This window comes from Xenia sp. Carnegie-2017, unplaced genomic scaffold (genome assembly GCF_021976095.1).
Source record: "Xenia sp. Carnegie-2017 unplaced genomic scaffold, XeniaSp_v1 HiC_scaffold_24, whole genome shotgun sequence".
Classification (NCBI taxonomy): domain Eukaryota; kingdom Metazoa; phylum Cnidaria; class Anthozoa; order Malacalcyonacea; family Xeniidae; genus Xenia; species Xenia sp. Carnegie-2017.
In genome coordinates, this window is record NW_025813487.1 from 1,817,299 (window position 1) to 1,828,702 (window position 11,404).

An 11,404-nucleotide genomic window follows, 5' to 3' on the forward strand; every position below is an offset into this window, starting at 1 on the left:
TAAAATTGTGATATATCGAATTCCAAAGAAATGCTGTTAAACGTTTTAAATTTTAACAAGTTTTAACTCAGGAATAGAGAATCATCTATCAAAGACAGGATTTGAGCGTCAATGATTAAGACACGATTTTTGAAACTGTGAATGGATTTTCCCTTCATTAATCAAAAATTCCATACTTGTATATTCTTGTATAAGTCAGTTCTTCTTATAAAAAACCTTTGTTATTGAATAAACCATTGTAAATCATGAATACATTTCAAACATCAACTGCAAGAAATTGTAATTATTTATATGTTTAATAAAAACACTGTAGATACAACAGTAAAGGATGCAATGAAAGTTAACCTTAAAACTGTTATACAAATATGATCAAATGTATAATTTTAAAAGCACACTGTGTTTCATGAATCAACATTTCACAAAAATAGATTCGGTCGCGTTCTTCCTATGTATATATACATTCTTCCTGCGTCTCATTTGCGTATTTTGTTAATTTTCTTAATTTCAAAATAAATGGTTTGCTCAATACAGTTAACAACATCTTGTTAGACACACAGCGATTAGTCAAAAGTGGCGTCAGCAAAAAAGGGAGGTGATGCATGATTGGACATGTGCCCTCCCTACATAAAGTTTTACAGATCCACCTTTTTCCATATACATGTATGGTCTTGCATAAGTCAAAGTATAACATTAAAATAAGTCAAATTCCAAAGGACTACTGTTAAATAATAAAAAGTTTAACAAGTTTCAACTCAGGAATAAAGGGATCACCTTTCTAAAATAGGATTCAAATCTGAATGATTAAGACACAATTTTTTAAAACTTTGAATGGAATTTTTCACTTCATTAACCAAAAATTCCATACATGTATATTATTGCAAAAGTCAGTTTATATTATAAAAAGACCTTTGTTATTGAATTACCCATTGTAAATTATGAATACATTTTAATTATCAACTGCACGCAATTGTAAATAGTTTTCATCAATAAAAAACACTATACATATAACAGTAAAGGATGCAATAAAAGTAAACCTTAACACTGTTAAACGAACATATGAATAAAAGTATAATTTTAAAATCTCACTGTTTGGCATGAATCAATATTTCACAAAAATAGATTCGGTCGCGCTCTTCCTCTGTGTGTAAATACATTCTTGCTGTGTTTAACACTTGCTTATTTTTCAAATTGTCTTACTTTTAAAAGAAATGGTTTGTTGTATACAACTATCAACATTTTGCTAGACACACAGAGATTAGGCGAAAGTGGCGTCAGCAAAGAAGGGACGTGATGCATAATAGGATATGTGCTCCCTCCCCTACATAAATTCTTACAGGATCCCCTTTTTCCATGGAAAAGTATAGTTTATAAAGAAAAATTCAGTGTCCTACATGTAGAAAATGTTCTCATGTTATTCTTTCTCCCCATACGTTTGAACAAGCTGTACTGTCCTTTACCCTGCAGCTTATTGTCAATAGTTAGAAAGTTGGTGTATCAACTTAAAGATGATTTCTCTTGAATGTTTAGTCATACTTTATCGAGATGCTGCTTTAGCTAATTTGTTATGTCGGTAATGTAGTTCTAAAATATCGCTTAATTTTTCTAAACTTACCTTCTTTTTACATAAACACATTTAAATAGGGAACGAAGATGAAGAGTGAGTCAGGACCTCCTTCCACAAACAGAACTATAAATTATCAACTACATCTATGTAGAACATTCTAGTTATATAACTAAGTATACATCACTGACTAAAAACAATTGTTATAGAAAGAAAAATATAAATAAGAACCTCATGCAGAGTACATAATAACATTGAGATTACTCAAATTCCAAAGGATTTTTAATAAATCTTATAAAGTTTCGTAAATTATAACACTGGTTTAGAGAATCACCTATTTAAGACAGGATTTGAATATCAATGATTAAGACACGATTTTCGAAACTGTGAATGGATTTTTCCCCTTTATTAATCAAAAATTCCATAAATGTATATTTTTGCATAAGTCAGTTCTTATTATAAAAAACCTTTGTTATTGAATAAACCATTGTAAATTATGAAAACATATCAAACATCAACTGCACGCAATTATAATTACTTATGATCAATAAAAACACTGTAGATACAACAGTAAAGGATGCAATGCAAGTAAACCTTAAAACTGTTAAACTAACATGTAACATTTCACAAAAATAGATTTGGCTGCGTTCTTTCTCTGTGTAAATAAATTCTTGCTGTGTTCAACATTTGCTTATTTTACAAATTTTCTTACTTTTAAAATGAATAATTTGCTCAATACAATTAACAACATTTTGCTAGACACACAGCGATTAGTCAAATGTGGCGTCAGCAAAAAGGGGAGGTGATGCATGATTGGACATGCTATCCTTTCTACATAAATTGTCACAGATTCCCATTTTTTCCGTCGACAAGTATGCTATTTCACCTCTCCCATACCTTTGAACGTGTTTTGATTTCCTTTGCCATGCAGCTTATTGTCAATAGTTAGAAAGTTGGTACATCAACTTAAATATGATTTCTCTCGAATGTTTAGTCATGCATTATCGAGATGCTTCAGTGGCAAATTTTTTATGTAAGGTTAGTAATATAGTTTCAGAAACTCGCTTTACTTTCGACAAATTACCTTCGTTTTAGAAATAAGACTTCATATATGACGACCGTGTAGACAAAATTATGTTTGCTTTATTTCTTTACATGTCACATAACTTACCAAGATGAGAGATTTAATATAAAGAATGCAACCACATACATATCAGATCAAAAATGGTTATGATAGCTCGTACCTTATTTAAACATCAATCTTTTATCCTTGTGAGTTTTGTCACATAAACGCATTTGAATAGCGAACGAAGATGAAGAGTGAGTCAGGACCTTCTTCAACAAACAGTATTATAAATTATCAATGACGTCTATGTAGAACATTCCAGTTTTATAACTAAGTATACATCACTGACTAAAAACAATTGTTATAGAAATAAAAATACATATGTAAGAACCTTTTGTAGAGTACATAATGACATTGAAATTAGTCAAATTCTAAAGGAGTACTGCTAAATCTCATAAAGTTTCACATATTTTAACTCAGAAGTAGAGAATCACCTATCTAAGACAGGATTTGAATGCCAATGATTAAGACACGATTTTCGAAACTGTGAATGGATTTTTCCCTTTTCTAATCAAAAATTCCATAAATGTATATTCTTGCATAAGTCAGTTCTTATTATAAAAAATCTTTGTTATTGAATAAACCATTGTAAATTATGAACACATATCAAACATCAACTGCACGCAAGTGTAATTACTTATGATCAATAAAAACACTGTAGATACAACAGTAAAGGTTTTAATGAAAGTAAGCCTTAAAACTGTCAAACAAACATAGATTCGGTTGCGTTCTTTCTCTGTGTAAATAAATTTTAAATGTGTTTAACATTTGTTTATTTTAGAAATGTTCTTATTTTTAAAATAAATGGTTTGCTGAATACAATTAACAACATTTTGTTAGACACACAGCGATTTGTGAAAAGTGGCGTCGGCAAAAAAAGGAGGTGATGTATGATTGGACATATTATCCTTTCTACATAAATGTTCACAGATTCCCATTTTTTCCGTCGACAAGTATGCTATTTCACCTCTCCCATACCTTTGAACGTGTTTTGCTTTCCTTTGTCAAGCAACTTATTGTCAATAGTTAGAAAGTTGGTATATGAATTTAGATATGATTTCTCATGCATGTTTAGTCATACTTTTGTCGCGATGCTGCTTTAGCTAATTTGTTATGTCGGTAGTGTGGTTCTAAAATATAGCTTAATTTTTCTAAAATTACTTCCATTTTAGAAGTAAGACGACCGTGTGAACAAAATTATGCTTGCTTTAGTTCTTTACATGTCACATCCTCAACAAACGTTTGAAAGATTCAATATAAATAACGCGACCACATACATATCAGTTAAAAAATGGTGATGAAAGTTCATGCCTTATTGTAACATCAATCTTTTATCCATATGAGTTTTGTTACATAAACACATTTAAATAACGAACGAAGATAAAAGAGTGAGTCAGGATCTCCTTCAACAAACAGTATTATGAAACATTAATGACATCTATGTCACAGTATAGGGAATATACAGTAGGTCCACTTCGTGTGCAACTGGCTGCTGTATATTTAATTTGATTACCGACTGCCGTTAGACATTTTATCATTCCCATTCGTCAAAAAAAGCAATTGACTGGCTGCCACTATGGTAATCACATGCGTAAAAACATATTTGTGGCAGGAAAATTTCAATAAAGTGGCTCTACTGTATGTTCTTCTATAGTGTGTCTATGTAGAAAATGTCAGTTATATAACTAAGTATAAATCATTGACTATTTTGCGTTATATAAATCTTTCGTATGAGCTCCGAACGTGAGTTCAATGTACTAGAACGCTATTAAATTTTGTGATTATTTTATTCACTAGCGAAGAAGTTATTTACAACAGTCGTGAGTATTCCATATGTTAGAATTTATTTACAGGCTTTTTATATATTTGGCTAAACAATGTGCAGTTATTACAAGGCGGATAATGTACTTGAAATTTGAGTAGTTTTACGTAATTATAAAGTTAAGTGCGTAAGTTTAAGTAGCGCGTTTGAGTAAGTGTAGGATTGGCTATTTCCTCTTTTGCTAATACATAAATCTAGATGAATAATATACGCACGTTATGTACGTCACTACAGGAGCCCCCGGCTAGTGTCAAAATTAATGAAATTAATGAGAAACGATAGAAATATAGCGTTGAGGAAAACGGACACAACGACCAGAGCGTGTTTGTTTTATTTGTGGTGCTGTAGTTTGACAGTTCTCTTTGTCCTTTTTGGCAGCTTCATGCGTATGGGTGTGTACAGGGGCACTGGGCGTAGGAGGAGCGAGATGTGCAGGCTTGAGACGATGTCGCCGCGTCTATTGTCTGGCGTTGTAGTTTTGACCGTAGCGATGTATGGAAAGTACAAGGTTGAACACATTTTCGGGCAGTGGCGCCAAATTGGGCGTGATACCAGCAATAACCATTATAAGATGGTCTGTGATTGGGATCATTCGGTTGCCGATTACGAGAGCGAGGCGGACGGTCATTGACATCGGACGATGAAGGGAAACGAAGATTGAGAGCCTGTACTGACGCAGCAAGATCCGAAACGGTTTGCGAAGTTGATGAAGCTCCCCAGATTTAGCAGATGTGTCAACAGTAGGGTCATTGGGAGTAAGTGTAGGATTGGCTATTGCCTCTATTGCTAATACATAAATCTAAATGAATAATATACGCACGTTATGTACGTCACTACAGGTTGTTCCAGAAACCAACATTCCATTAAATGAAATAGATCTTGATGAGCTGCAAAGAACCATTAATCCTTTAAGTCCTTCCAATCATAATGGTGCTGACATATACATTGAGATGCTTCAGTTTGTAAATACCAGACTGCACCAGGAAGACGAGTGACATTGTGAACTCACGAAGCAAGAAAAGCTACTTGATCTATTGTTTGTTGGTGTCAATTCAGATAATACAAAAGAAGATATGTATGGCAAGGCTGGCTATAAATTTTTCATTATGTTGATTATTCAAACATTTTAGCAGAAAACATTTTTTAGCACATAAATGCTGATACACTGCCAGAACAAAATTTAATGAAACATTAACATATTCACTTTAAGTCTTTAACTATAAAAATGATATCCAAAACAAAGAATAAAAATATTTCAATTTTGTGCATCATCCATATTAGCTGTAACAAGCGATGTTATTGCTGAAAGAGATGTATAAACTGTTCCAAGATCAAATATTGGTAAATCCTCTTGAAAAAAATTGCAAAGCTCTATCCAGTTTAATTTTCAGTTCATCGAAGTTTTCATAACATGGAAGAACTAACAAATGAAAACAAGTTCTACTTTCTGGGGGCAGATTACAATCTTTCGTTCTGTCAACTTTGAGATGCAGGATTGCACCATTTGCAGGCAGTAAATTACACTCAGTCCAAAAAGACAACAGATCTTTAAGATTTGCCCCTAAGAAAGGACAGGGATTAAAGTATTAATATAACTAGTACCTCAAACTGTCAAACATTTAAGTTTTTTTGGAGAAAGCAAAGGTCCAATTTAAAAGCAAGAAAATATTACTGACATTGATATTGTTCAAACAGAAAAAGTTACTGCTGCTCCAACATATAATATATAATCAGTTGTGGTGCAAATATTAAAAAGCAAACCATATTCACACAAAAAACATACATACACTTACAACCTTCCCTGCATCTTTCTACCAAAACACTTACCACTAGTTGTCCCATCAATTAGATCAATGTATTGTTTCAAAAACAACATCAGTTGATTACAATGAAGGCCTTCTTCAATTTCAATAATTCTTTTAAGGCGCCTTTATGAATAAGAGAAGCAGTTTATTGTGGAAAAGTTGTGGTTGAACAACATCTTTGTGTTTTTTCAGGAAATCAATCAGTCCAAACTCATTCATTCCATCAGCTAGATCTTGCAACTTTGATTTTCTACAAGTAATGACAACATGTAACATGATTTGCTGGGCAATAACATGACGATTTGCAACAGAGAATGATGTATCTAAAATTGAAGCTTCAGCTCTGTACTGAGTTAAAACATCTTTCAATGCAGTTCCAGGAGCTTCATCTTTGCCAAGGCTGTTCAACTATGTCATAAAACACATGATTAGCTCAAACAAAATACAGAAAAGCAATGTTCAGATGCAATAAAACTTTTCAAACCTCATTCAATGCAATCCTCAGGTGAATGTCCGGTATATCCACAACTTCTATTAAAAGAATCTCATCTTTGTCACATACCAAATAATCAACAACTACTTTAGAAATTCCAAATAGTGGTGATCCAGCATGTAGAAAAGAATGTGAAATCATTCTTCCAATGCACTTATAGAAGCCTGTACTTCTCAAAAACGAGTTAGCTACAGGAACTTTAAGGTCATTTTCTCATTCAAAAACATCTTGTATATTACATATTCTGTGCTTCAGCTAAGATCTTTGTTATGCCACCAAGGAGAACTCTGGTATAACATAATTACGACAAAACAATTCATCTCAGTATTACAAACAACGACTGTAATTACAACTGACCTGTAATTCAGCCATAGTATCTTCATCTTTTTGCTTCCTGGTGCTTGGGAAAACGACGACATTGTCGATCATTTGGATAAGTTCCAATTGAACGACAGACTTAATGATCAATGAATTGAACAGGATCCTCTCCGTCTGCACAACTAAAATAATGAGATGATTTTACGACGTTAAAGTACATACATGAAAAAATTAAAAAATGTCACTCGGGTGTTGGTTTAACATTTCCGTATTCACGCGCAGACGATTTTTTCATTTGCCGGTAAAAATCGAACCTTGAATATGCCAAACAAAGGGATAATTTATCATATTAGAGGATTTTCAAACGCAAAGATCAATTATACGTTTTGCTACGCCTTTCCAATAAACCAAAGTAAATTAAACATGTAAATGGCAGCAGGCTGTGACAACAAATTATTATTCTCAATTGATTTCTAACACATAGTTACCTGGTTCGTGTTCTTCGACAGGTTCAAATCGTAAACTAGGCGTACTATGTAAACTAATGCTGTCTTGTTCTTTGGTTTCTTCAACTGTTTCTGAGGAATTTCCTCCTTCGTTTCATTCAAACTTTTTGACGATTGCTGACCATCTTGTTCGTCCTCGTCTAAAAAGTAATACGAAAAATATTTCAATTGTTACTCAAAGAATGTTGGTCCATACGAGTTAAAGATTCACACGAGCTATATTGCAATATGCGAACTTTTGCTTCATATGAGCTTTTGGTTCAAATGAGCTTTTTTAATATGCGAGCTTTAGCTTACCATGAAATATTTTCCAATCTTATAATCATGGAGACAATTGAAGCAAAAATTTTCCTTTAAAAGAATTCACAAAGTTTTTATTTACTTTTTATTTACCTATTTGGGCACGATATCATCCTCCAGGTCGACAGGTGACATTATCTACAATATACGTCAATTTTAAGGATAATAAATACATAAAACAAACAGACTAGTTATGAAAGTTTGTCTATAATTTTAGAGTGTCCGGCTATAAAACTTCATAAAAAATACTAAGGGGCGGATTACATCAGCCTGGGTAGCCGGGATTCAGCGAAGCGTTATATCATTTTGGCAAATGGAAACGATTCAATACTTATCATCAGATAAATCTTCTCAAGCAATTTCAAAATTTTCTGATTTAATAACTACGCAAAACATTTAAAATTAAAACAACCAATTTGCCATAATTTGAGAATTACAACCGGAATGACGTGTGGCGCTTCGCAAACAATTGTATACATGCAAACCTACCGATAGCATCACCATCCAGTTTCACTGATCCCGTGAAAACTCTAAACGTAATAAAACACAATGAAGAAGTTGAGATGAAGATATTCAGCTGAGAGAACATAACGTATGGACAGTGCACGAGTTCTTCAAATTTTATTTTCATGTTTATGTTCAAGGTTCTCTGGTTCACTTGAGCCTGAAGATGACTACCGCTAAGGATGTCAAAACGTTAGTCAACAATAACAATAACAGTCATTCTCAGGACTCTGCTAACATGGACAATGAACATGTCTACATAGAGAGTCATCCATCGACATTTCTTGCTGTTACAAGCCCACTCTAGCTTAAAGACAATTTTAGAGATTCCTGGGAAGGGGGACGCAGGAGTGAAGCCAGAACGATGAATGGGAGGGGTGAATATTCATATATTTAGTTTTACTTGACTGATTTGGTTTAAAAGCTATTTTAATTTGAAAAGAAATTAGTTGGTCACAGCGGAATACATGACCATATATATAAATATTCACCTCTCCCCCTGCATGAACGTTCTAGCTTCGCCCCTGGGGTGAGAGATAGGTCACAAAACACAATCCACATAGCTATCATTAAAGTAAACGTTACCTGTCAACTGCAACGACAACACTTTGTGCAGCGGTCTCCCCAATGGCTTCCTGTGAGGCAGCCGCTTTTTTCGAGTCAGCGGCAACAGGCATCCGACCTTCATACAAATACAAGCAAAGAAAAGCACCCAACGTTAGTATTTGACACTTTTCCATGAGAGACACAACAATGTTATAAGCAACCTGAGGTTATATCATAAGATGTCTTGTTGTTTGCGGTGAATGCTGTGGGTGAATTAGTAACACCGCTGGACAAACATTACCCTCCAGACTCCACCTCCCCGTACCTTAAACATTGTCTTCACGTGACCAATCTATGTCGCCGTGACAAAATCCGTCTGAATAAGACTCACGTCTTCCATTTGTGTTTTGGCGTTTTCCACCATCTGCTCCATTTCCATAGAATACAACATACGACGATGTTTCTCACTTTGTAAATCTGTAAAGTGGAAGCACAATAAAAAATCTCTTTACTTTCATGAAAATGCATTGGAGCTCTCTTAAGACCAACACCGAACATCAAAATATCCATTATAAGCCCCTTTCCTACACCCATCTCAAGACCAACACCTCGATCTCAGAGCTAGGACTCTAAACTTCGCAGTCAAGACCTTTACCTAGCATCTGTACAACTTTTTCAGTTAAGCCTTGATTCTCGTATTAATATTCCAATACATACATGTAGCATCGTATCTACTGTTTACTTTTGGTGTATGTTTCATCTTGATTTCATTCTGTGAAATATCATCATAAATTGCTTCAAGATATTCAGATGGAAGATCTTTACTGTCATTTATACCACGATTCATTTGAATGTACTGCTCTTTCGTTATCTTCCGTTTAACCTGAAAGAAAATTTCACGTGATTACGATGTCGCATCTAAAAGCTAATTTTCACGCGATTCCAATGAAGGCTTCATATGAACGCCATGAAAATCTCGCGTGACCACAATGGAGTCACGTGATCTTGGACATGAAGTTGCTTTTATGGAAAACCACTGCAAATGAAGTAAGTCCGTGTAACCTGTGAACTATGTAGATAAGTAGTCAATATGATGATAGAATAAGCCAGAACGTAATCAGCGTCTGCACTAGCAAACACATCGTCACTAAAATATAAATGATAAATATAAAATAAAAGTTTATCATAGACAGTCTAACCTAGCTACATCTAGACATGTTTGTACATGAGTAAGGTTGTAGAAACGTCAGTCAACATCAACAACAACAGTCCTTCTCAGGACTCTACAAACCTGGATGATCTACATCTACAAACATGTAACAATACTCCCAGTTCAAACAACTCACTTTACATCTATCTAACAGCAAATTGCCGTCCTCAAAACTCGAATGATTAAAGTTCGATGAGAAAATACTTAAAAAAAAACAAAAATCGTCAAAAACTAGTCCTAAATTATTGTTGATGTTAAATGAAGAAAAAATTAACACATGGTTCATAGACAAAAGTCATTTCGTAAGTTTCACTAACCAGCATGCAATGCGAGATGTAAAACAACAGATAACAAGACACAAATCATGTCCTTACTTTGGGTTCGTTTCACAGAACCTACTCGCAAACTTCTCCATGAGTCGATGGATCTTTTGCGCTTCACCGGGAAGCCGGAAGTTATGTAAGAACAATCGCAGAGCTTGCACAAGATTGGTACCAGTGAAATCCAACTGATCTATATAGGCGTACATTATCTCCCGTTCATATCTAAAAAGTATAGGAAGATACGAGGAACAGTTGAGGATATGAAGAACAGTTGAGGACGTGACGAATAATAGATCTAAGTCTACTATTGTTTGCTTATTTTGAACAGTAGCAAATCTTACTGAATTCTGTCAATACTATTCACTGGATAGAGAAATTTTGAGCATTTAAAAAATTGTTTTGTTTTTAATGGACAAAATAACCAAGAGATTTGAAGATAATGCTTAGTTTCAAACAGCTTTTGTCCTTTTACATGGAGTTAATGCAACCTTAAACATGTTTTAAACATTCTTGATTTTACGATTAAATTTTCTGATTTACTATTTCATGTATCATGAGCAAACCATCAATGGGCTTCATGGCAAATTAACATAATCAACTTTTCTTGACTCAATTTATGTTGAAATAAATACTTAAGATGAGAATCAAACGTCTTAACGTGATTTTCACGTGATTGTCACGCGAGGGAGATGTGAAAAAACATACTTACTGTCCTGGATCCCCAATCAGCTCACCAATCATAGTCTAAAACCATAAAACGCAACACTGGGTCAAAAATCCAAAGCAACATTTAATGTTTCTACAAATTCCTCAAAGATAGCGTGCAAATGTGACAAAATGAAAAATTTTAGTGAAAGACAACATCATGTGAAATGAAACATAAGGATTGC

The 11,404-nt window shown here is 33.9% G+C and overlaps 2 protein-coding genes and 3 long non-coding RNA genes across 5 annotated transcripts in view; all 5 read right to left on the minus strand.

The window, feature by feature from the left end:
* LOC124451253 overlaps nucleotides 1–2,894 on the minus strand; it is a 103,461-nt gene extending 100,567 nt beyond the window's left edge. The window contains exon 1 of the mRNA XM_047001879.1: nucleotides 2,806–2,894. The gene's annotated coding sequence lies outside the window, so the exon portion shown is untranslated. The remainder of the gene's footprint in view (nucleotides 1–2,805) is intronic.
* Nucleotides 2,895–5,672: 2,778 nt separating this feature from the next.
* Nucleotides 5,673–6,421, minus strand: LOC124451562. Its single transcript, XR_006950526.1, has 2 exons — nucleotides 6,337–6,421; nucleotides 5,673–6,070 (listed from the first exon to the last, which is right to left on the minus strand). It is a non-coding gene; the product is annotated as an uncharacterized LOC124451562 (long non-coding RNA).
* A 7-nt stretch (nucleotides 6,422–6,428) lies between these two features.
* On the minus strand, nucleotides 6,429–7,010 carry LOC124451256. The gene is made up of 2 exons (XM_047001881.1): nucleotides 6,799–7,010; nucleotides 6,429–6,722 (listed from the first exon to the last, which is right to left on the minus strand). The coding sequence occupies exons 1-2, from the start codon at nucleotides 6,946–6,948 to the stop codon at nucleotides 6,429–6,431; spliced, it is 444 nt and encodes a 147-aa protein (XP_046857837.1). The 5' UTR covers nucleotides 6,949–7,010.
* A 1,396-nt stretch (nucleotides 7,011–8,406) lies between these two features.
* On the minus strand, nucleotides 8,407–9,267 carry LOC124451551. The gene is made up of 3 exons (XR_006950512.1): nucleotides 9,203–9,267; nucleotides 9,021–9,117; nucleotides 8,407–8,461 (listed from the first exon to the last, which is right to left on the minus strand). It is a non-coding gene; the product is annotated as an uncharacterized LOC124451551 (long non-coding RNA).
* Nucleotides 9,268–9,413: 146 nt separating this feature from the next.
* On the minus strand, nucleotides 9,414–10,064 carry LOC124451561. The gene is made up of 3 exons (XR_006950525.1): nucleotides 10,044–10,064; nucleotides 9,699–9,864; nucleotides 9,414–9,458 (listed from the first exon to the last, which is right to left on the minus strand). It is a non-coding gene; the product is annotated as an uncharacterized LOC124451561 (long non-coding RNA).
* Nucleotides 10,065–11,404: the final 1,340 nt, after the last annotated feature.

Coding starts and splice junctions, on each gene's coding strand:
- LOC124451256 (XM_047001881.1), bottom strand. CDS start 6,948: ATGATTTCACATTCTTTTCTACATGCTGGATCACCACTATTTGGAATT. Junction 6,723..6,798: donor TGAGGATTGCATTGAATGAG/GTTTGAAAAGTT, acceptor TTTATGACATAG/TTGAACAGCCTTGGCAAAGA.